Source organism: Ruditapes philippinarum, unplaced genomic scaffold (assembly GCF_026571515.1).
Source record: "Ruditapes philippinarum isolate M1 unplaced genomic scaffold, ASM2657151v2 ctg3561_1_1_1_1, whole genome shotgun sequence".
NCBI classification, from domain to species: Eukaryota; Metazoa; Mollusca; class Bivalvia; order Venerida; family Veneridae; genus Ruditapes; species Ruditapes philippinarum.
Window position 1 is genome coordinate 18,105 of NW_026866922.1, and position 26,993 is coordinate 45,097.

General features: G+C 33.3%; 1 protein-coding gene across 2 annotated transcripts; it reads right to left on the reverse strand.

The window, feature by feature from the left end:
• Window positions 1–4,182: 4,182 nt before the first annotated feature.
• On the reverse strand, window positions 4,183–25,581 carry LOC132734213 (NADH dehydrogenase [ubiquinone] flavoprotein 1, mitochondrial-like). 2 transcript variants are annotated; one of them, XM_060720909.1, is made up of 14 exons: window positions 25,422–25,581; window positions 19,707–19,780; window positions 19,250–19,339; window positions 18,731–18,879; window positions 18,003–18,136; window positions 16,789–16,853; window positions 15,330–15,434; window positions 14,750–14,875; window positions 13,675–13,740; window positions 12,558–12,724; window positions 11,900–12,053; window positions 8,269–8,323; window positions 5,368–5,477; window positions 4,183–4,859 (listed from the first exon to the last, which is right to left on the reverse strand). In XM_060720909.1, exons 1-14 carry the CDS (start codon window positions 25,465–25,467, stop codon window positions 4,785–4,787), a joined length of 1,416 nt encoding a protein of 471 aa, XP_060576892.1. In that variant the 5' UTR covers window positions 25,468–25,581; the 3' UTR covers window positions 4,183–4,784. The 2 variants fall into 2 exon arrangements, with proteins under 2 accessions (XP_060576892.1, XP_060576893.1); XM_060720910.1 differs by having other exon boundaries at window positions 18,731–18,875; window positions 19,246–19,339.
• Between the last annotated feature and the right edge of the window lie 1,412 nt (window positions 25,582–26,993).

Sequence of the window (26,993 nt, forward strand, 5' to 3'; positions counted from 1 at the left end):
CTTCTCAGGGAGATTCACTATGAGGAGTGGGCCACATCAGTGTGGACCATGTTACTAGAAATTGATTATAAATTCCTCGTTTAATTAAAGCAGCCCACCTCTTATGTTTGTGTTATTTTTTATGAAAACTGAAAAATTGTTGAAATGTGGAAAAAAATCTTATCTTGTGTACACAATGAATTATCTTAACCTAGCTTATAACACTTGCTATCCTCAAAAATCATGATTGAACTCTTCAAAATATATAGATATTTTTCTGTTAGTTTGATGATGAAAAATAGTAAATTCTGACCTAGGTTGTGAATATATAATTACATTTCTTAAACTAAAATTTTTTTTAACGTTTATTTTCTTGTAGATTTATTAAATTAACCTGGTGATGTGATATTTATGGGCCTTTTGGTAGTATTATAACTATATTTCACCAACCACAGGCTTTATTACTCGGGCTGCATCTTTAAATATGTAAATCTTTTTCTTTCTTTTTTTTTTGGTTTTATTTATTTAGTTTTATATAGTTTTTGACTTTTCTTTCATATCGCTTTTGTAGAAAAGATTTAAAATAATTTGTTTCGGTAATAAATGTCATCTTGGCAATAACCCGACTGAAATCTTTTGAAATTTCATAGGATGCCAAGGTCTGATATTCCTCACAGACTAACTTGGAATGCATACTTCATTTGAATGATATCTCCGATCATATTCATTGTTGAATTAAACCTTAAAGTTAAAGTAAGTTAAATTATATAACCTCTGTTTCATTACTATTTTTAACAGAATTTATTTTTGTGCCCCCACGTTAGTGGCGGGCATTTAGATTTACCCTTGTCCGTCCGTCCGGACGTCCGTCCTTCCGTCCGTCCGTTCACTTTTGTGTCGCATGTAACTCAAAAAGTATTTGACCTAGAGTCATGAAACTTTACAGGAATGTTGATCAGCATGTGTTGTTGTGCACCTGGGTATTTTCCTCTGGATATTTTTAGTATTTTCAGAGTTATTGCCCTTGACTTAGTAAAATTTTGCAATTTTCAACTTGTGTCGCATGTAACTCAAAAATTATTTGACCTAGAGTCATGAAACTTTACAGGAATGTTGATCAGCATGTGTTGTTGTGCACCTGGGTATTTTCGTCTGGATATTTTTAGTATTTTCAGAGTTATTGCCCTTGACTTAGTAAAATTTTGCAATTTTCAACTTGTGTCGCATGTAACTCAAAAAGTATTTGACCTAGAGTCATGAAACTTTACAGGAATGTTGATCAGCATGTGTAGTTGTGCACCTGGGTATTTTAGTCTGGATATTTTAAGTGTTTTCAGAGTTATTGCCCTTGACTTAGTAAAATTTTGCAATTTTCAACACGTGTCGCTGTAACTCAATAAGTATTCGACCTAGAGTCATGTAACTTTACAGGAATATTGATCAGCATGTGCAGTTTTGCACCAGGTATTTTTGTCTGGATTTATTTAGTATTTTTAGAGTTATTGCCCTTCACTTAAATTTTTTTTGCAATTTTCAACTTGTGTCGCAAGTTACTCAAAAAGGATTTGACATAGTCATTAAACCTTATGGGCAGGTTGCTCAGCATATTTAGATTTGCACCTTGGGTTTCGCTTGTGGATGTATCCAGTATTTGTAGAGTTATTTCCCTTGACTTAGTAAAAAGATTGACAGAACAGTGGCGCGGTGGGGGCACCCGTGTCCTATGGACACATTTCTAGTTTTCCCGTTCATTTCATTTAAATGCACATTATACCTCAGAAATCCATATTTATTTTTAATTCTTTAGGAATTTCAAACTTGTGTTTTAATAATAGATTACGGGCATGTTAGATGTTTAACAGCTGGTGACTGTAGTGCTGAACATGCAGTAATGTGTTGTAAATGTAGAAAATTGTATTTTGACTTCCATACAAAATGCTTATTTCCTATACTTATACCAATTGCGAATAGAATAAAGGTGGCCAAAGATAGTTCATGTGTATGGCAAATAAGTTTTCAATGAAAACTGTAAGAAGATATTTTAGATGAAAAAAAAAAAATTGACAAATAAAAATTGTAGCATTTCTGAAGCATAATGGGCCTTGAAAGTCAGAATTTACTTTTTAGCCAAGTTTGTTTTGATAAGGATTAACTGATAAAAGATTATTGGGAAAAAAAATGAGGATAAAAATGACTCGTTTCCAAAGCTCTTCTTTATTATAGTTATATAATTATCACTTTTTAAACTGATATTTCTGTTACGGTTGCTACTTTTATTAAGTGGTCTTAAAGTGACATTATGCTCATTTTTTGATTTCGAGTTGAATTAGTAATATATTTGACTATTACAATAAGGTTTGACCAATAATTGATGGAGAAAAATGTTCAGGAAACAATTATATGCAAACTAAATTACAAAGAGACTGCCCTATCCTCTTTAAAAAAAAATGAACATTAATGATATATTTAAAGGATATTTTGGTCATGTAGATAATAGATTTCTTTCTTTTATAATTAAATATAAAATTGAACCTAAATATGACAAAATGTCAAGTTATTTCGATTTTTTCTTGTTCACCAACCAGTTATTATTGGATGGGCATGTCACTTTAATTTACATAAAACACACATACATTATTTTTGATCTGTTTCTTACAATGCAATATTTCTACATCAACTCTTTGTACTTCTTGTTTCATTTACATAACTTTCATAATTTACTTGTACTCGAACATTTATGATGATTTTTATTGTAATTTGATTGCGTTATCGAACAAATAAAATATTGAATTGCATGTTGTTGTTGTTTTACTACGATTGTGAGACTACAAGCATCAAATAACAACCTTCAAAAACTTTAATGCTGATTTTAAATTATTAACATATCTCAGTGGTAGGTCCACCCGAGTCACTCTTAACTTGCAAGTGATGACCAATTTCTCCGCAAATGACCGACTACAACTCCTACTATATCTAGTGACAATAACCATAAGACTTAAATGTACGAGATCAAAATTTCATGTCGCGAGAAATTACACCTCTCCCAAAGCATCGAACCAGCGACACTGGAATACAATGCTGAGGCTCTTCAGTTTGAGCCATGCAGGCGTATAATGTCAATTTAATTCTTCTTAAAGTTACTGCTTATCAGATCAAAGTTCAGCCGCAGTTTGAATACTGCCTTTAGATATGGTTACTTAATGGCAGGTCCGAGAGAACAATTTTAAACTATTTATACCCCCAAAAACGAAGTTTGGGGGGATATATAGGGTCACCCGGTGGTTGGTCGGTCGGTCCAGACGTCCGTTGCATTTTCCTTGTCTGGAGCATAACTTGAAGACTAATGGTTGGAATTCAATAGAACTACATACAATGGTCAAGCACCTTGAGAGGAAGTGCAGTGCACAAGAACCATAACTCTATCTTGACTAATTACAGAGTTATTGCCCTTTGTTACTTTTCCTTGTCCAGGGCATAACTTGAAAACTACTGGTTGGAATTCAAAACAACTTCATACAATTGTCAAACACAATAAGGGGAAGTGCAGTACACAAGAACCATAACTATCTAAAGTAATTACAGAGTTATTGCCCTTTGTTGCTTTTCCATTGCTTTTTTTTTGTCCGGACCATAACTTGAAGACTAATAGAACTACATACAATGGTCAAGCACATTGAGAGGAAGTGCAGTGCATAAGAACCATAACTCTTTCTTGACTAATTACAGAGTTATTGCCCTTTGTTACTTTTCCTTGTCTTTCTGGACTTATTACAGGGTAATTCAATTAAACTTCATCAATGGCCAACCACATTGAAAGGAAATGCAACATATAAGAGCCACAACTATCTTTAATTGCCCACAACCATAACTATATTTCAATTCTTTTACAAGGTATTCTGTTACTAGTAACATCCTCATTTCTGAAGCAGTCTTGTGGGGGTATTAATCACATTTAGTGATAGTTCTAGTTTAACATAAGGAGCTTCATTGATCATGTTGGTATATATAATTCCTAATGTATAAAATCTGGAATAAATGAATCTCTATTTTCAATACAGTGTATTTATATGTCATCTATTGTTTGGTTTCAAATTTAAGTGTACCAGTTGATTTAAGAAAGAACTTCAAAATTTATTATTTGGACCTCCTTTAATCAATGCTTATTTTCTCAAGACCCAATATAAAATAAAAAAGAACAAAACATGTCTTTTTCATCTTTATTTTCATTCAATTCATTTAAAAACAACAAAATGTGAAAATCTTCATCATCTCGAAACTAGTCAAGATATTTTTTTTTATAAAACAAACATTGTCTCATTTTTGGTAATAAAAATCACTACATTTGTTTGTTGTAACAGATAATTTCTAATATCCCTATCACAATATTTTCCTCCGTTTCACTTTTTTTTACAAAAAAAAAAATTATTATCAGAAAAATGAGAAATTACTTTGTGTTTAATCTGAATGTTTCACCGTTTTAAACTACTGAATAAACCTATTATTTATTTTCCTGTAAATTGTTCTTAAGTTAGAATGTAAATTAATTGTACATTTATGTATATTTTGTCTTCCAATATCTTTAAACTGCCTTTGTCAATTCAATTCAATATATATGCTGAAACATGGTCACACTTTTTATCCTTAAAAACACAGATATTTTAATTATAATATATAACACAAAGGATAACCTAGCCTTTCCTATGTTTCTGATAGTCACTGTTCTAAGATTTATTAATCAATAAATAGTCTTGTACAAAACTTTGTATAAGCGAAACTGTCATCGAATATAATAAAGTTAAGGTAGGTTAAGCTGAAGCCACCTTCTTCTGGTACATTGCCATTCTCTCCTCAATCTCTGGCCGGAAATGACGAATTAATCCCTGAAATATCAAGAAATGACAAATTAATCCCTGAAATATCAAGAAGTTAAAAAACATTTTTAAAATGGACTGTTCCAAATGATATATCATGTTAATTCACACTATTTTTAATAAATAGATCCTCAAATTTGAGACATGTGAATATTTTATAATACTGCATGTTTGTAAAGTGAGGATAATCGTGACGTTTATATAGTTCTATATACACGTCTGCCGTCAATTTATGAAGAAATATCACTTTTTTTCTCTAGATAAGAAAATTTGCTGTATTATCAATTCGTAATAAATGAAGAAATTAAGCACCTGTTTAATTTTTCGATCGTAGATGGTCATTCCCAGTCACTAGCAATCACCAAATATCTATGCTCGGCTACATATACACTCTCATAGTGTCTGAATACTGGTGAATATGGTGGAAATCAATGCCTTGTGTTATTTCACTGTTACTTACAATATGAAAACATGGTAAGCTAGAACTATATATATATATATATATATATATATATACCTGTACTGGCCATGCTGCGCCGTCACCTAGAGCACAAATTGTGTGACCTTCAATCTGTTTACTAATCTCCCATAACATATCTATCTCATCTGTCCTACCATTACCATCAACTGTAAAATATATATAAATTACCATCTCATTTGTTATTGCAAGTATATATATAAATGAGCTGTGCCAAGACAAAACCAACATAATGCATTTGCGACCAGCATGGATCCAGACCAGTCTGGGCATCAGCACAGTCTGATCAGGATCCATGCGGTTTCCTACAAACCCTATTACAAGTAGAGAAACTGATAGTGAAAAGCGTGGATCCTGATCAGCCTACGAGGAATCCATGCTGGTTGCAAACCCGCTAGTTGGTTTTGTCATGGCGCGGCTCAAAAATATTTTTAACTTTACTGTTGCAATGAGAGGTTCAAGCAATGAAAGCTCTTACAGAAATAAACGTATAAAAGTTTAACCTAATTTATATTTGTATTTGACAAAACCTATCTTTGGAATATTAAATATTTATATAAATGTTGTATCAAAATACCTGAAACAGGTTAATTAGCACAAAAAAATCGCAATGGCCGCTGTGGTGTAGTGGTAAGCATACTGAACCAGTTATTCATAGACCACTGGTTTGAGTCCCTACTGGCGTGCCAATATTTTGTGTGACTTTTTATTTATGTATAGGAAAATATTACGAGAGGGAATGGGTGGGTTTATAAGTTTTTATACATAATTTCATGATGGAAATAAACTCAAAATAAAATTTTTAAAAGAAGACACTTTAATTGTAAAGGGAGATAACTAGTATAAACTAGAACTATCACTAAATGTGATTAATACCCCCACGAGACTGCTTCGGAAATGAGGATGTTACTAGTAACAGAATAACCTTGTAAAAGAATTGAAATATAGAGTTATGGTTGTTGGCAATTAAAGATAGTTGTGGTTCTTGTATGTTGCATTTCCTTTCAATGTGGTTGGCCATTGATGAAGTTTAATTGAATTACTCTGTAATAAGTCCAGAAAGACAAAGAAAAGGAACAAAGGGCAAAAACTCTATAAAAACTGAAGATAGAGTTATAGTTCTTGTGCACTGCACTTCCTCTTTTTGTGCTTGAACATTGTATGAAGTTGTTTTGAATTCCAACCAGTATGTTTTAAGTTATGCTCAGGACAAGGAAAAGTATCGAAGGGCAGTAACTCTGTATTTTGTCAAAATGGAGTTATGGCTCTTGTGCACTGTACTTCCTTTTAATGTCCTTGACGACTGTATGAAGTTGTACTGAATTCCAAACAGTAGTTTTCAAGTTATGCTCTGGACAAGGAAAAGTAACAAAGGGCAATAACTCAGTAATTAGTCAAGATGGAGTTATGGTTCTTGTGCACTGCACTTCCTCTCAATGTGCTTGACCATTGTCTGAAATTATATTGAATTCCAACCATTAGTCTTCAAGTTATGCTCCGGACAAAAAAGCAATGGAAAAGTAACAAAGGGCAATAACTCTGTAATTAGTCAAGATGGAGTTATGGTTCTTGTGCACTGCACTTCCCCTTATTGTGCTTGACCATTGTATGAAGTTGTTTTGAATTCCAACCAGTAGTTTTCAAGTCATGCTATGGACAAGGAAAATTAACAAAGGGCAGTAACTCTGTAATTAGTCAAGATGGAGTTATGGTTCTTGTGCACTGCACTTCCTCTCAATGTGCTTGACCATTGTATGAAGTTATATTGAATTCCAACCATTAGTCTTCAAGTTATGCTCCGGACAAAAAAGCAATGGAAAAGTAACAAAGGGCAATAACTCTGTAATTACTTTAAATAGAGTTATGGTTCTTGTGCACTGCACTTCCCCTTATTGTGTTTGACAATTGTGTGAAATTGTTTTGAATTCCAACCAGTAGTTTTCAAGTTATGCCCCGGACAAGGAAAAGTAACAAAGGGCAATAACTCTGTAATTAGTCAAGATAGAGTTATGTTTCTTGTGCACTGCACTTCCTCTCAATGTGCTTGACCATTGTATGTAGTTATATTGAATTCCAAACATTAGTCTTCAAGTTATGCTCCGGACAAGGTAAATGCAACGGACAAAAAAAAAGCAATGGAAAAGTAACAAAGGGCAATAACTCTGTAATTACTTTAGATAGAGTTATGGTTCTTATGCACTGCACTTCCCCTTATTGTGTTTGACAATTGTGTGAAGTTGTTTTGAATTCCAACCAGTAGTTTTCAAGTTATGCCCCGGACAAGGAAAAGTAACAAAGGGCAATAACTCTGTAATTAATCAAGATAGAGTTATGGTTCTTGTGCACTGCACTTCCTCTCAATGTGCTTGACCATTGTGTGTAGTTATATTTAATTCCAAGCATTAGTTTTAAAGTTATGCTCCGGACAAGGAAAATGCAACGGACGTCTGGACCGACCGACCGACCGCCCGACCGACCGACCACCGGGTGACTCCTATATACCCCCCCAAACTTCGTTTTTGGGGGTATAAATATGAACATGATGACACACCAAGGTTGCCTCCCTTCTAATAAACTCGCAGTTTACTGAGGTAAATTACTTATATATATAACTGGCAGTTGTTTTTCTTGTTTCTTTTATGTATGTACAACATATATAGTGTATATGTATTTTTGAATATGCCATAAAATGAAAGGTTTGCAAAAAAGCCAATGAACCATGATTTCCAGTCAAAGTGAAAATAATATATAACAATATAATGTTCTATTCAAGTAAAGAAATCTGTCCCCGATTAATTATTTTAGTTTTTGTCTTGTATAGAAAGGAATGTTGTTATTGTTGGGTTTTTTACTCAACGAGGAGCTAAAATAAAGTTTGGTCTAAAGAATTGCTTAAAGGCTTACAGATATTTGTTTAAACAAGATAAAAAACAAACTTACCAAATCTATTCATCATAGTCAACATCCAATTACAGCCTTCTCTACATGGCGTGCACTGCAAAACATTAAATATTTCATCTTTAGCAGGGAATATTTTCTGTATGTGTCTAAACTGCAATAGTTATCGAATAAGTGTGCCTTTAACATTATCTGGCATCAAATTCATCGGACATATTCTGTATATGTCTAAATTACAATTTTTGCATTATAACTGTACCTTATATATTATCAGATATCAAATTTATCTGACAGATTGGCAATTAAAATGACATCATATATCAAATTGTTCGGAGGATATAACAGTTAATCAAAAATTTGTCCTGGCTAACTGAACTCTTAACAAATGGATCTAACTAAATGAACTGTATAATACTCTTAACTTGTTTACATTTTTTTTAAATGCCTTCAAAAATTAATAAATCTGTTAAATTATTAACAAATTAAAGTAATCTTTTCATTTCAAATGATTTTTTTCCCATATCTATTGATACTATTAAAAGTTTATGTCCATTTTTATGAACAAGAGGGCCATAATGGCCCTGAGGTTGCTCACCTTTATATAGGCCCCCGTTGCGGGGCCAGTTTAAACCCCAGGGCTTTTATTTGAACAAATTTGGAAGACACCCATTAGAATATGTTTCATGATGTTTAGTTTTTACTACACACATATAATGTAAAACAATGACCAGCCCCCCATCCCCTCCCACCCCTGCCAGGGCCAATTTTAACCCAAGGGCTTTTATTTGAACAAACTTGGTAGACAAACATTAGAAGACGTTTCATGCTAAATATCTAAGCTCTAGCTAATTGGGTTTTTTAAGAGAAGATTTTTATGTTTTTACTATACAAAGATAGTTAAAAACATTGACACCCCAGGGGCGGGGCCAGTTTTGAACCAAGGGCTTTTATTTGAACAAACTTTGTAGACACTTACTAGAAGATGTTTCATGCTTGATATCTAAATTCTAGCTATTTGGATTTGGTAGACACCCATTAGAACATGTTTCATGCTAAATATCTTAGCTCTAGCCCTTTGAGTTCTTTAAAAGATGATTTTTTAAGTTTTTACTATATGCATATAGGGAAAATCAATAACACCCTAGGGTGGGGCCAATTGTGACCCCAGGGCTTTTATTTGAACAAACTTGGTTGACACTCATTAGAACATGTTTCATGCTAAACATCTTAGCTCTATCTCTTTTGGTTCTTTATAAGAATTTTTTTTTAAGTTTTAACTTTATGTATATAAGGAAAATCAATGACCCCCTGGACGGGGCCAATTTTGACCCCAGGGCTTTTATTTGAACAAACTTGGTAGACACTCACTAGAAGATGCTTCATGCCAAATATCTAAGCTCTAGCTCTCAAGGTTTTTTAAAAGAGGATATTTAAAGTTTTTTCTTTCCGTTGCCATGGTAACCAGAGTTCTGCATGGAATTAAATTCTTTAAACAATTTTCAAAGATGACCACCAGAAGAACATTCTTGTGAATTTTGGATGAAATTGGCTCAGTGGTTTATGAGGAGATGTCATTTATAGTAAAAGTTTACGGACAGACGAAGGACGGATGCTGGACGAAAGCGGTCACTTTGTGACAGGTGAGCTAATAAACAAGAGGGCCATGATGGCCCTGAGGTCGCTCACCTGTATATAGGCCCCCCAAGCCCCCCCCTCCCCGAACGTTGCAGGGCCAATTTAACCCAAGGGCTTTCATTTGCACAACCTTGGTAGACACCCATAAAGATGTTTCATGTTAAACATCTAACCTCTAGCTCATTGGGCTTTTAAAAAGAAAATTTTTTTTTAAGTTTTTACTATACACATATAGTTAAAAACAATGACACCCCTGGGGCCGGGCCAGTTTTGACCCCAGGGCTTTTATTTGAACAAACTTTGTAGACACTTACTAGAAGATGTTTCATGCTTAATATCTAAACTCTAGCTATTTGGGTTTTTTCAAAGAAGATTTAAAGTTTTTGCTATACACATATAAAGAAAATCAATGACCCCCGGGCGGGGCCAATTTTGACCCCAGGTCTTTTATTTGAACAAACTTTGAAGACACTCACTAAAAGATGTTTCATGCTTTATATTTTAACTCTAGCTATTTGGGTTTTTTCAATACACATATAAGGAAAATCAATGACCCCCGGGGCGGGGCCAATTTTGACCCCAGGGCTTTTATTTGAACAAACTTGGTACACATATTAGAACATGTTTGATGCTAAATATCTTAGCCATAGCTCTTTGAGTTCTTTAAAAGAGAATTTTAAAATTTAACTATATGCATATAGGGAAAATCAATGACCCCCCCCCCCTGGGGCAGGGCCAATTTTGACCCCAGGGCTTTTATTTGAACAAACTTGGTAGACACTTATTAGAACATGTTTGATGCTAAATATCTATCTTAGCTCTAACTCTTTTGGTTCTTTAAAAGAAGATTTTTTAAGTTTTTACTATATGCATATAGGGAAAATCAATGACCCCCTGGGGCAGTGCCAATTTTGACCCCAGGGCTTTTATTTGAACAAACTTGGTAGACACCTATTAGAACATGTTTCATGCTCAATATCTTAGCCATAGCTCTTTGAGTTCTTAAAAAGAAGATTTTTTAAGTTTTTACTATATGCATATAGGGAAAATCAATGACCCCCCCCGGGGCGGGGCCAATTTTGACCCCAGGGCTTTTATTTGAACAAACTTGGTAGACACCCATTAGAACATGTTTCATGCTAAGTATCTTAGCTCTAGCTCTTTGGGTTCTTTAAAAGAAGATTTTTTAAGTTTTTACTATATGCATATAGGGAAAATCAATGACCCCCCGGGGCGGGGCCAATCACTCACTAGAAGATGTTTCATGCCAAATATCTAAGCTCTAGCTCTTATGGTTTTTTAAAAGAAGATATTTAAAGTTTTTTCTTTCCGTTGCCATGGCAACCAGAGTTCTGCATGGAATTAAATTCTTTGAACAATTTTTAAAGGTGACCACCAAAGGAACATTCCTGTGAAGTTTGGATGAAATTGGCTTAGTGGTTTATGAGGAGATGTCATTTAAAGTAAAAATTTACGGACGGATGACGGACAGACGCCGGACGAAAAGCGATCACAAAAGCTCACCCTGTCACTTTGTGACAGGTGAGCTAAAAAGTAATTATAATACTGCACATTTGTAACGTCATTTTTCATTGGATAAGCGTGACGTTTATATAGTTCTATATACACATTTGCTGTCAATTTTTAAAAATCTCTCTTATTTCTCACAAAGAAGTTTGCTGTATTATTAATTTGATATAAATATTCTTGACAGGTTATATGACTGTATCTAAACGGTTGTTTGCAATACAACCCTAGGCTAGTGGTTCAGACAGGCATTTATATAGGCCTACATAACCTGTCAAGAATTTTTATGACTAATATTCCATTTCTCTTAACCCGTCTCAGTCAACACTTAACTTGCTGGAACCAAAGATGACAAGTTTGCCTACAAGCTCTATACTGTTGGTACCCCAATTTTTGTATTTTGCTTCTGAAAACCCCTTAAGCTTGAAATGGACTGTTCCAAATTCATAGGTGGGCAAAACCATTACAAACATTCAGTAGGTAAAGGGTTAATATTACCATAGTAACATACCTGGCCACAGCTTTCGTGTTTATAAAAGTGAGCAAGCCGAGCTATACATCTGATAATGTCTGCTTGATTATTAATTACTGTAACAGCGGCTGTTCCAAGACCTGTCTGTGCTGCGATCAGAGCATCAAAGTCCATTAATACATCATCACATACACTGAAAAATAAAAAGAAATAGGAAATTTCAGTTAACCGCACCTGAATGTTGTTCCTAGTTTCAAATATTTCAAGACGTTTTTAAAATCTTTCGGCAAATTCGGAATATTTCTTTGGAATATACTTGGCTTACTTTGTTTTGTATTGTAATTAGAAATTTTCAGAATTACTACTGATTAAAACTATATCTAACAGGCTTCACACCATTCCCCTATCAAACAGATAGGGGAAACAAGTGCATTATTACATGATATATGCACTAGATTTTTTTTCCTAAAATCACGCATATAAAAATCAATAATTCCTTAAGATTATTGGATGAGATCTTGATCATAAATACTGGAAAATGTTAAATTGTCTGCAATTTTATATCTGTCTGAATAAAACTGGAGTCAAGATTTGGCAGTTATTTTTTATTAAGTAAAGAAGAATGCAGTCAACAAAATATCATTTATATATGAAGAGCTGTACAGATAATGATAACAGATGAGCGAACAAGACTTACGATTTAGGTATAATAGGAGTTGAGGATCCGCCTGGAATGACAGCTTTGAGGTTGTCCCAGCCACCAATTACGCCGCCAGCGTGTCGTTCAATAAGTTCACGTAGTGGAATAGACATCTCCTCCTCAACGGTGCATGGGTTATTTACTTGACCAGAAATGTTGAACAACTGAAAAAAAAACACATTTTGTCACCTTATTGCATGAGAGATTATCAAAAAATTATTATTTGATAATCTTGTTTAAACACATCATAGTCTGAGTACCATGCTAGCGTACTGTCTGCTTACTAGTTATGTTACAGAGTTTATCCTCCAGCTAGCTTACGGAACATCCATGGTTCTTACTCAGTTGCCCGTTCGTGCCTGAAATACTGCACGAAAGGGTACCTGAGGTCTTCCTCCACCAGTAAAGCTGGAAAGTCGCGATATGACCTATACTGTGTCGATGTGACGTAAAACCCAAAAACAAACAGAGTTTATCCACTTCAGATTTGCAAGGGAGGTAAAAAATAATTTCCTCTAGGTTCTTGTCACGTTAATAACCAAGTGGAAAGGTTCAACTTGTTTGTTACCTAGGCTCCTTTTGTCTGTCACTTTCTAGGAGTTAAGTCCTATTCAATTTAGAAGGACATCACCTTAATTTAGTAACAGGTTAAGTCCTTCTAAATGTAATAAGAGTGAATCAGTTATTGCATTAAGTTGACAGTAAATATAATGTGAAACAGCTGTCTTCAATTACTAAATAATAATTACAAAATAACTTAATGTAACCAATTTAAAAATAATTTGATCTAGTAGTAAATATTTTTTATTAGCTGATCAATTACATGATTTGAAACTTTTTAAGACAAAACAAAATACAAGAGAGCATTGGTCAATTTATGGACAATTGCACACAAAAAATCTTTTTAAAACCCAAGTGAGCAAACTATCTGAAATTTTGCATACTCCTCCATCAAATTGGACATGTAAAGAAATCACACACACAAAAAATTCTTCTTTACTTTTAAATTTTTCATCATAATTAATTAAAAAAAATATGGCCAAAAAAAAGGTTATAGGCAATGACCTTATACTGAAACAAAGTTGACTAGAGTATATTTAAAAAAAAATACTACCTTTGTCCCCCTATTTCTGTCTCTTCCAAATGATGCAAACCAGTCACCACCCCTTCTACAAATAGCCTGAAATATAAGTATATGAATTTAGCTGGATTATAAAACAAGGATTGCAGATTTTCTGGATGACTCTACAGCCAGCTTTATGGGCCAACCAGTGTTGGTGTCTAATGAGGAAACAAGGTGTGACCCCAATAAGTCTCAAACTCATGATCCCTGGGTTAAGAGACACATTTACCACCATGCTTCCTCTTGCTTTGATAATATACATTCATATAAGTACAAACTAGCAATTACAACACTGTCTTATATAAAGGCAGATTTACATATAAAATAAAGTACATAATTTTAATTTATAAGTATGCACTGTTCACTTTTCAGTAAAAACATTTGTTTTGAATTCTCTCTAACAACAATAAATGTTTGCATCCAGATATAAAGATAGGCAACTCCATTACAGATATTTATCATTTCATCTTATAACATGTTTCCTGTAATTTATGTTTTGGATAGAGGCCTCATCATACAGTGCACTTTTGAATCTGCACTTTTGAATCTCATCAAAATTTAGCAGCCTTAGGGGATCAGATTTTCTACAGAAAGCAGTTAGAACATGTTGGTTTTCAGCATCACTTTGTTAAATCATTTATTTACTATACTATTACTGTTTGAAGATAAATGTTTGAAACAAGAGCAGAGCTGTCAAATATTGGTCAACATTGCATTCTATAGCATGGTGGTGGTGTTGATAGTTTAAGTGGTTTACACTCTGGATCACAGCAGTAAGCTACTTCATCTACAAGAGCACAGCTCAGCCACATCATCTTTCCTGGACAGACTGTCAAGCAGTTTACCAGTACTGGCTGCCTTCACTTTTGCAAGGAACCTTTGTACATGCCAGAGCACAGGTACAGTGCAAATCAAAGGATATCATGATCAATCACAATTCAAGTGACCTGCACCTTCCAGGAATCAAACTGGGATTTCCCAAGTCAGAGTCCAACACTATACCTATTGAGCTAACAAGATGGTGCCATTCTATAGCATCAGAGATAAGTTATATATATATACATACAGGGGCTACGGCAACTGTTTCAACGTTAGATACTGTTGATGGGCAACCAAACAAGCCAACTTCAGCTGGAAATGGAGGCTTTAGTCTCGGTTTTCCCTGTTTTCCTTCCAGAGATTCTATCAATGCCTGTAATATAGAAATATTGTGAAATGTTACAAATATAAAACACTTAGTTTTTGCCTAGTAAGTGCTTCAAATTAAAGGGAAAAGCACATAGTAATAATGTTTTGCTCAAGAAATGCAACCCATTTAAAGTAACAGCAAAATATTTCAGATTTTTTTAATTTCTTATGAAATAACAGTTACTTCTCACAATAATTTTTGTTTAACCAGTTTAACAACAGTTGCTATATATCTGCCATGGATATTTTTTAAAGAATTTTTAAGAGTGTACTATAGAAGATAGATGCTTTTTTGTATGCAGTATACATAAAACCTTGACCTTTAACTAAGTTAAGATAAAAAAATATTTTTCTTTTCAAATCAAACTTACAGCAATTATATCGGATATAATTGTGGTCAAAAAATAAATGAATCAATAATTTAATATCACGTGTTAAAAAAGAAGAAAAAATCTAACCGTTTCTTCTCCACAAATGTAGGCACCAGCTCCCCTATGGACGTAAATGTCAAAATCATATCCAGTTCCACATGCATTCTTTCCTATTAAACCTGCGTCATAGGCCTGTAAAACATAGGGAATATTAAACCAGTGTGCCATTCTGATGGTTTGTATTGCTCGAGTTGATTATGCAAAGTGGTATTCCCATATTCAATCACAATTACCTTATAAGTACTTATTTCTGTGGGCTTAATATTCTGCGATTTTTGTTAAAATAAGGGGTTTTAAATTTCTGTGTATCTTATTTCTCTGGTGTCATCATTTTTGCATTGATGATTTTTATTTCTGCCTTTTAATTTTGATATTTTTTTACAAAATTAACCGATACAAACAGATAACATTTGATGATATGTTTATGTAACATGAACATTACTTCCGATAAACATGCAGACGACTTATAATGTGTGTTCATCGTAATCACCATGTATCGGTATATAAACGTTAATAAACAAAATTAACAACATGCAAATACATCAATTAACTGTAATACTGCGTTTGTATAAATATGAAGTGTGAAAAACAAACAATGGTAAAATCGCACGTAGACACAAAATATTGTACAAATACAAAAGGGTATGTTTATTGCACCCGTCAAACTATAATAGTTTTATTTTAAAATAAATCAAGCTTTGGCTGAACGAACATCTTACAAACATGATATTTATTTTAACAAAAAGTACAAGTTAAGTAACTTTTTCTAACATATTATTCAGGATGTATGCATAAAGAAAAATTCCCATCTACAAAAGCTGATAACGGTACATGGTAATGTAATTATACAAAACAGGTAGTTGACATACATGTAGACATAGGGAAAGGCTTAATTTTCTGCGTTTTTAAATCTGCCGTGTTGTTTTAAACCGCAGAAATAGCAGAAATAAAGTTCCTGCAGAAAAAGTACTTATACCGTATCAAGACGCACCTGGAGTTTATTGGGCTTATTTTATAGCATATATTTGGGCCCCAATGGACAACAGTGTAATATTTTCGCAATCCACAGGAAAAAATTCCCAAATGAAAATTACAGAAACAATATTATTGAATAACAAATTAGATAAGGGCTTTTTTTGACTGTAATGGTGCTTATATGTTTGAAGATGCCATGCTACACAGTGATTCTTTGCATTTATTCAATTGCTGAAATTCACAATAAAGGTATGGTCAAAACCCTGGGCAAGAAGAATAAGGCATGCACAAAATCCTCGCTTAACTGTGGACACCCCACTTGAAACAGGACAATGTTTGTTCAGAGACACTTTATTATGTTATTAAACAATATTCATGTGTTAAATTACAGAGATATTGTATTGTAGAATTCTTTTAAGAAAATCTACCATAATATTTTGGGAACAACATAATATCACTATTTATAATTCATGCAGCAGCAAGTATAATAGAAAATAATTTCTATGCCTACCTCTTTTACTGCAATCTGTAAGGTTGATGCCTCATTATAGAATTCTCCTCTGATATAAATATAAGCTGAAATAAAACAGAAAAGCAAAACATAAAGCTTTCAAATATTGTAAAATAGTAAAAAAAATTATCAGCATACATTTTCATCGAGTTATTTTCTTGCAGATACTTAATTTTCATTGAGTAACTACCTTGTAGGTAACTTTATTTTCATTGAGTTACTTTCTTGCTGGTACTTAATTTTCTTCTCTTTAAGTAAAATTTCTTCCAAAACTGAATTTTCATTGAGTCACTTTCTTCCAGATACATAATTTTTGTTAGGTAACTTTCTTGCAGCTACTTAATTTTCATTGAGTTACTTTCTTGCAAATATTTAACTTTCTTGCAGACACTTAATTTCATTGAGTAACTTTCTTGCAAATACTTAATTTTTGTTAAGTAACTTTTTTGCAGTTACATAATTTTCATAGAGTTGCTTTCTTGCAGATATCAAACTTTCTTGCAGAAACTTAATTTTCATTGAGTTACCTTCTTGTAGATACTTAATTTTCTTTGAGTAACTTTTCTTGCAGATATTGTAAAATCTTTTGGATCAATAACAGACAATGCCATATTCAAAGCAAGAAAACTATATTCTATAATAAGTTTGACAAGGTTTTAAAATTTAATATTCAGAATACACAAACCTCTTAAACATGATCAAAATCAGAATGATGAAATTATATACAACACAGTCATATATGTTAACCCTTTCTAAATACAAATCCCTAATACATCAAATAAAGTTACAAACAGCTTTTAGGTGTGAAAATATCAAACAAGATCCAAGGCAATAGAGCTTTACAGATTTAATTTTGAGAATAATTTGTAATTCTGGAAAGATGCCGTATCAGATAAGATAAAATATCTTTTTTCCTTTTTTTCCACAGGTTTTACATCACACCAAGACAGTATAGGTCATATGTGACTACCCAGTTTTACTGGTGGAGGAAGACCTCAGGTGCCTATTTGTGTATTATTTCTGGCACCAACGGGTACATGAGTAGAACCACCGATATTCTGTACGCTAGCTGGATAGCTTCCTCACATGAAAGAATCCAATGCCCTTGGCAGAATTCGTACCTACAGCAATGAATGGCAACTCAAGTAGTTTTCGTGAGCTTTCAAATCAATGAAAACTCCCAAAATAAATTAATGATTCAAGACATAACATACCAGCTCTAGCACCCATGGCAGCTCCGGCGACGAGGCAGCCCTCGAGGAGGGTATGAGGATCGTGCCTCATTATCTCTCTATCTTTACACGTACCAGGTTCACTCTCATCCGCATTTACACATAAGTATTTCGGTCTGAAAACATTTGTTCAGTTTTTTGTTAATTTTCATATCTAAAGCATTTACCCTGCTGGCAGCAATAAAATATTCCCATATAACCAGTGCAATATATTACTGTTAATCTTAATTGAAAACTGTCGAAAAGAAATTATTCTCCATTCCATTTACCCTGCTGGCAGCAATTAAATCTTCCCATATAACTAGTGCAATATATTACTGATAATATCAAAATTGAAAACTGTCCAAAAAATTCCCAATTCTGTTTACCCTGCTGGTGGCAATTAAATCTTCCTGGCATATAAGCAGTGCAAAAGAAGATCAGTGGGCATTTCTTTGCCGTTTCTTTGATCATGGTCTGCACAGTGCAATATTCAATCAAAACATATTTTTAAAGTTTCCGAAAAAATGATCAACGGTTTTGACAGTCTTCCATTTAAGTAATCAATATTCATTGCAATGGTTTTTTGGGGGTTTTTTTTAGTATATACCCTAACAAGAAATTGTTTTGATAATTTTAAACACAAAAAAAGGAATGTATATTAAGACATATATGTAGATTTTTATATTCTCATTAAAAGATTTTTTCATTACTTTTTGCAGATAAATTACCTTCCATCACTTGGTTTGTTCATAAAGCCCCATTTCATGCCTGTTGGAAAACCTGCGCCTCCCCGACCTCTCAAACCGGAGGTTACAATTTCTTTGAGGATCCAGTCAGCCCCTTTCTCTACAATCTCTTTTGTCTTGTACCAAACTCCCTACAGACAGCATCATTATATATCAGCAAATATCACAAGGGTATAAATAAGATATGACCGTCCTGTACCCGTGGGTATTTACATTATCATAGTCTTCCTGGATCTATCTCACATATTGAACTATTAGGGAAAAAAGTATTAAAATGTGCACAATTGACAAGAAACTATCAATTTCTTCATATAAATATTTCAGAACTGTTTAGTGGATAGATAAACAATTTCTATAAAAAAAAAAAAAAAAAAAAATTGTTGGAAAAAGTAATATTCAGTAATGAACCTATACATGTACATTCATATCTATATCATTCAAAATCCTCTACATATATGAATTATCATATTGTAATTACTTAAAAAAAATATAAATACCAACCCTCTGCATAGATGCTTTAAGCTTAAAGTCATGGCGACCGTATATATTCTGAAAGATTCTGTCATCATCATGTAGTGGGCCAAATTTTGTCTAAAAACAACAAGATATTGCAAAAGTAATATGGTTATAAAAATTAAACAGAGATTTATATCAATTTCAAATAACTGAGTCAATTTAGATTGTATCAAAATATAGATCAAAGTTAATAAAAGTCATTATAAGCACCACATACGATTAAGATTGTATCATAGACATTAGTTTGGAGACCTTGCTATTGAAAAGTTGTCAGAGTTAAATCATACATGCACAGTGCGTTAAATGAAGTGCTGCACTCTAGTAACCACACTGTCTGTTGGGAATGAACATAGAGCATGCTGGTTGATTGGCTATGGGATGCTATGGCATTACATGATCAAGCCATTATCCTGTAATGTTAAAATAATGAACATTACATTACCTTCTCTGGTTTTTTCGCTTCTGTTGTGTTGTTTCTCACAGATACGATGGTAGTTGGACTTAGGTTATTTACAACTGAAATATATGAAATAATATAATTATTATTGAAATACAAAATACACTACTGATATACAACAATAAAATTCATTCTTATCGGTGTTACATGTATCAAATGTGCATTACTATATCTCAGTTTAAAAAAAAACAAACTGTAACTAACAACAATTTACAGCTTACCCGGTGGCATTAAAAAAATAACGCGTCTCACACAGAAATGGTGCTTTTTAGCAACCCAAGAGCTGAAATAACACCTTGGTTGCTTAAATGCACTTATACTTACCCTGAAAGACGGGTGTATTTGTTTTTATTTTATTACATAGAACCAACAATTTAATGTAAATTTTCACGGCTTCGTATTATTACACAAAGAGCGGCTCAGCTGTTTGGCTATAGACTACACGTGCATATTTAAAAGGAAATCAAATAAAAAAACAATGAAATATTTATACATTTCTATACCAATTGGTGAAATTTTTAAGTGTCATATCTAGATGGGCGCTGCAAATTTCAATGTTACTTAAAGATGATAGTCGGGGTGTTCACATAACGGAACAATCGCAACTTTTCACATAAGATTTATAATAATCATGGAGTATTCCGAGTGAAAAAAGAAATATGGAATGCAACTTTTAAAACAGAAAATGTAAAATAAAAAATAAACTATTATTTTAACCGACTTCCTCATTAATAGGCTTTGCCTAATATCACATTACATATAAACATATTCTAAATTATAAATTGATAGCTTGAATAGTCTTGCCAGGATATACAACAGCAACAACATGCCTATAAAATTTTTGATGCAATTATATCATAAAATTTGCAAAGCATGTTTTCTATAACACTGTCATAATATACTAGTACCTTAATTTGATGCCTTTTCATTAAGTTAATTCTCCTCTTATTAGCGCCATCAAAATCGGCAATTAGTTATTATTGTTTGAGTATCTGTAATTTATTTATCTCTAGTTACTTTGAATATGTATAAATTGCTAACTGATTCTGTGTCATTATAGGCACATTTATGTCTGACTTTTAAACCGTTCTACAATTAGTCATGGTATCTGGGATTTAGACATATAGGGTCTGGGTAAACAATCAATTTGTACTTCTCACACCATGAAAGTTAGGGGCTTTAATGGCCAAAATATTAAAGTTTCTGCAATAAACAAACGTCTGACAGGTTAAATTTTTAATGCAAATAAAACTTGGTTCTGTATTGATTTATAAGATTTTTTGTTTGCAACCACATTTATTAAGGTCACAAAACGATGGGAAGGCACAAATTGATGAGAATAAGACATATGCCTTATAATTTTTGGTGAAAAAGAATTGTGTTTTAAGGACATATCTATGATCAAGACTTTGGTCAAAATGGCGTATAACTTTATGAACAAGTGGGCCCAGGACCCTGTCAAATTCTCAGCAGATCTCTGGCATGTCGTTGTTAATATCAACATGTCAAGCTCTCTGGTCATGATTTTCTGTTAGTTTTCATTCAGATTTCATAATATCATTGACATGTTGAAATCCAAGGTCTCAGAATATTTTATTTCATAACCTATTACATTTTCATTTACTGAATTTTATTTTAATAGTCTACATGTTAAACTTAAAACTAAAAGGGATAATATGGAATATAATTAACATCACAAAGAAGCTTGAAAATTACTTTGATTTGATAATAAAACAATGGAAATAATGAATACATAATGAATAATGCTGCTCAAACGCTTAAAATATGGAGTATCGGTATCGATAAAATACTGTATAGTTTCACAAGTATCGGGTACCTGCTAAGTGATGGTTTTGAAAACTTTCGTCCGAAGTACCGAATTGGACACATCGCAACTTTTCGAATTACAAGATAACGATAAAAGCTGATGTACTCTGATTGAAAACAGAAGCGTAGACTGGTGTCCTGCGCACTTATATTGGAACCATAATAGAAAAGGGGAACCAGAATTAACGGAAGCAGTGAATAAAATACCAAACAATTTTAAAACGGAAAATGTAAAATAAAAATGAAAGATTATTTTAAACTATCTTATGGTAAAAGAAAATTGAGCTCGCTTTTAGGCTTTGCCTTTTTCATATTAGAAACACATTTGATGGGGTCCTACTAAACACTGCTAAGGACCGCTAAGGACTGCTAAGGAGCCACAAAGGACTACTAAAGAGGCACAAAGGACCTTATAATACCTCCTAGACCATTCTTATATTACCTGGTATTATTTTTAGTGAAAAAAAAATTCTAATTTTAAGAAAAAATATGATTTTGGTAAAAATTTTATGAGTTGTCGGACCGCTAAGGACTGCTCAGATACACAAAAGACTGCTAGGGAGGCACAAAGGACCTTAAAATACCTCCTAGGCCATTCTTATAATACAAGGTAGTATGTTTAATGACAACAAGAGCTGTCTGTAGGACAGCATGCTCGACTATTCTAAGTGTTTGATAGTAAAAGAGCCTTGATAATGTTAATTTTTTTAAGTTCACAAAAGGGCTAATTTTTTTTTATAAATTCATGTTATAGGCCTTAGAGAGAGTCTAATTATACAGTATTGGCTTGACTATTCAGAAGGTAATGTCACAAGGGTGTTTTATTGAGTATAATAATACTAATTACCTATGAATACATAAATTTGACAGAAAAGGTACAAAGGCTTGTTATTAAGATGTTTTATCAAGTAAATCACTGCTTTATTATTATAAACGCATAAAATTGTCCCAAAAAAGGCACAAACCCTTCAGTAGTTATTGAGATAACAGCTTACAAGCAAAACTTTACCATGAATTTCTAAGTTGAAAAAGGGGAGAAAAATCAGCCTAAATGCAAGATAGAATTATGGATCTTTGTCAGTGACCTACAATTATGACCCTAAATGCATATGTGAAGTTTTAAATAAATATCTTTAATAGTTATATGTAAAACTTGCATGTAAACATTTACCAAGAGACTAAGTAGAAAAGGGGATATGAATCAGCCTTAATGCAAGATAGAGTTATGGAACTTGGTCAGTGACATACAATTATGACCCTCCAATTATGACCCTAAGTGCATGTGTAAAGTAGTAAATATCTTTGAAGACCTTTAACCTTTAACCAAAATTTCTAAGTTTCAAAGGCCAATTCTGCAAATATTGCAGACAGAGTTATGCAATTTTGCAAACTGATGTACATTGTTACTATAAAAGAGTGTTTTAAATTTCAATTGAATATTTTGAGCAATAATTGAGATATTTGACTTTACAAAAAAACTTTAACCAAAATTTCTAAGTTCCAAAGGGGCATAATTCTGTCAATATTGTAGGCAGAGTTATCCAACTTGTCAATCTGATGTACCTTGTTACTATAAATAAGTATTGTAAGTTTGAATTGAATATTTCAAGCAATAATTGAGATATTTGACTTTACAAAAAACTTTAACCAAAATTTCTAAGTTAAAAAGGGGCATAATTCTGTCAATATTGTAGGCAGAGTTATCCAACTTGTCAATCTGATGTACCTTGTTACTATAAATAAGTATTGTAAGTTTCAATTGAATATCTCAAGCAATAATTGAGATATCTGACTTTACAAAAAACTTTAACCAAAATTTCTAAGTTAAAAAGGGGCATAATTCTGTCAATATTGTAGGCAGAGTTATCCAACTTGTCTATCTGATGTACCTTGTTACTATAAATAAGTATTGTAAGTTTCAATTGATTATCTTGAGTAATAATTGAGATATTTGACTTTACAAAAAACTTTAACCAACGCAGACGCCGACGCGGACGCTGACGCCGACGCCGGGGCGACTACAATAGCTCTCATATTCTTCGAATAGTCGAGCTAAAAATGTATTATTTTAAGAAAAAATATCATTTTAGTGATAAAATTTATGTTTTTTAAGAGTTGTCGGACCGCTAAGGACAGCTCAGGTGCACTAACAACTGCTAGGGAGGCACAAAGGACCTTCAAATCCCTCCTAGAACATTCTTATAATATATGGTAGAAAGTTAATAGACAAAAATGTATTATTGTAAGAAAAAAATATAATTTTGGTGATAGAATTTATGCTTTCGATAAGTTGCCGGACCGCTAAGGACTGCTCAGGTGTGAAAAGGACTGCTAGGGACCTTAAAATATTTCCTAAGGAAGCACAAAGAATCTTAAAATACTTGTAAGGGCATTCTTATAAAACATGGTAGTATGTTAAATGGCAAAAAATGTATTATTTTAAGAAAAAATATCATGATAGTGATAAAATTCATGTTTTTGAAGAGTTGTCGGACCGCTATGGAATGCTCAGGTGCACTAACAACTGCTAGGGAGGCACAAAGGACCTTCAAATTCCTCCTAGAACATTCTTATAATATATGGTAGTAAGTTAATAGACAAAATTGTATTATTGTAAGAAAAAAATATAATTTTGGTGATAGAATTTATGCTTTCGATGAGTTGCAGGACCGCTAAGGACTGCTCAGGTGCGAAAAGGACTGCTAGGCAGGCACAAACACCTATAAATATTTCCTAGGCAGGCACAAAGGACCTTAAAATACCTGTAAGGGCATTCTTATAATACGGGCTTGCCCGGCTATAGACTACACGTGTATATTTAAAAGAAAATCAAATAAAAAAACAATTAAAAAATATATAGAATTCTATACCTATCAATGAAATTTTCAGTGTCAGTTCTAGTCGGACGCCGCCATTTACAATGTAACTCAATGATAATAGGCGGGGTATTCCGATAACGGAACAAATCTCAACTTTTCGGATAAATGATAATCGTCGAGTATTCCGAGTGAAAACGGAAGCGGTGCATGTAATACCAAATGACACCTTTAAAACGGAAGGAATAAAAAGGAATTTTTAACGACTTCCCCGTTCATAGGCTTTGCCTAATTTCATATTACATGGTAGTATGTTTAGTGATAAAATGTATAATTTTAAGGAAAAATATCATTAAAGTGATAAAATTCATGTTTTTCTGAAGAGTTGTCGGACCGCTAAGGACTGCTCAGGTGCACTAACAACTGCTAGGGAGGCACAAAGGACCTTCAAATCCCTCCAAGAACATTCTTATAATATATGGTAGTAAGTTAATAGATAAAAATGTATTATTGTAAGAAAAAAATATAATTTTGGTGATAGAATTTATGTTTTTGATGAGTTGCAGGACCGCTTAGGACTGCTAGGGAAGTACAAAGAATCTTAAAATACCTCCTAGGGGCACAAAGGACTGCTAGGGAGGCACAAAGGACATTTAAATACCTCCTAGGGCATTCTTATAATATATGGTAGTATGTTTAGTGAGAAAAAATGTATAATTTAAAAAAAAATATAATTTTGGTGATAGAATTTGCATGAATTTGTGGGTCATACAAAAAATTATGTAAAATTAACCGTATCCCACTGTAACCTTGTTTAACCCTTGTATCCCTTGTCATGAGGGCCAGGGGGTGAAAAATAATTGTGGTTTTGTGTCATATATGACAAAAGACACCTAAAAACTAGTATGGCAGTAATACTGCTAATTATGTTATGAAAATATACGTTTACAAAAACTAAATTTTTAACAACACTGAGTGACCTTGCCAATTAACATGAAAATACCAGTTATCTAAAACGAGAAGATACATAACAACACATAAACAATGAAACAATTACCTGTTTGCAAACGCAAAACAGGGGATATACGACAGAGGCTCGCCATGTTCAATGCACTGCCAAATTAAATGTACCCTATTACATAAAATATTTTTTGGCAGAGACCCTCCGGTTAACCCGTAAGAATATTCACATTATGACATACGCTTTTAAACGAACTGAAATTAAAACACCGAAACGGCGAAATCATCACTGGAAAGAACCGAATGATTGAATACAATTGTCACCTTAGTTCACTATTTAGGAGAGAAGATGTGTAAGCTCATTCGGTAAAGGCGCGGTACGGTATTCCGATGGTTCCGAGTTCGAGTCCCGGTCAGGCAGCACATTTTTTTCGGTACAAGTCAACCCGGCCCCAAGTCAGCCCGGCCCCAAATTGGTCAACCCGGTCCCAAACCAATGCTACTTCTCGTTAACCCGGCCCCATTTTTATTATTTATTTTGCTTTAAATTATGAACACTTATTAAGAAATAAAAAAAATAACAACAACAACAAAAATTTAACGATGATATCTTTTATTATTTATTTAATATAAAAACTGTCAATAGTAACAAACAAGCAACACATGCATAGTTTACATTTTTACAATGTTTAATGCATAGTTCTACAATGTTCAATGCATATTTCTACAATGTTCAATGCATAGTTCTACAATGTTCAATGTATAGTTCTACAATATTCAATGCATAGTTCTATAATATTCAATGTATAGTTCTACAATATTTATTATCACTATTGCGTATTAAAGTCTTAATCGGCGCAATCAAATTTACCGACACTTTAATGCCAATTCATGATTTTTTTTACTATTGTTCTATAGTTAATAATCTTCAATTAATAATAAATCATTTTATTCCATCATACAACATATTTCAATTCATTTATTCAACAAAATGACTTAAATAGTTTTATTTCAAAAATATATATTTTGGGGCCGGAATGACCGACTTTGGGGCCGAACTGACAAATTTTGGGGCCGCATTGACCAAATAGATACTGTGGGGCCGGATTGACCAATTTTGGGACCGGAGTGATCAATTTTGAGGCTGGGTTGACTTGGGGCCGTGTTAACTTGGGGCCGGATTGACTGTAATTCCATTTTTTTCACCGTGACATTTGGCGCCAAACGGGGGACCGTGACTATATATAGCTCAGAGTTAATTCACATTGCTCTGTATAACTCTGTGAAATTCGAGGACGAATTTCAATAAAGCAGGGGAGTATGTCACGGTTCAGTTCACTATTTAGGGGAGATGATGTGTAAGCAGCCGGATAGCTCAGTCGATAGAGCCGCGGTACGGTATTCCGAGGGTCCCGGGTTCGCGTCACGGTCAGGCTGCACATTTTTCTCACCCTGTGACTCAATGAATACAACTTATATCTGTTTAGGTAAAAGATGACACTTTCCCGGCTCTGATATTTAATATGCAATACATATACATTCATAAAATACATAATAATGAATGAATATGTCAAAGATGAATACACACAATTAGGATCGTGATAAATGTTGCAAAAGTACTTAAACCTTGTCTACAATTTTCAACTATCTGATCCTAACATGTGGGCGC

What these genes read in the sequence shown, in the direction of transcription:
- LOC132734213 (XM_060720909.1), bottom strand. Translation starts at nt 25,467, where the DNA reads ATGGCGAGCCTCTGTCGTATATCCCCTGTTTTGCGTTTGCAAACAG. An exon ending in GACTATGATGAATAGATTTG is followed by an intron (nt 5,478 to 8,268) that starts GTAAGTTTGTTT and finishes TATATTTTACAG; the next exon opens with TTGATGGTAATGGTAGGACA. An exon ending in GCGCAGCATGGCCAGTACAG is followed by an intron (nt 4,860 to 5,367) that starts GTATATATATAT and finishes TTGATATTTCAG; the next exon opens with GGATTAATTCGTCATTTCCG.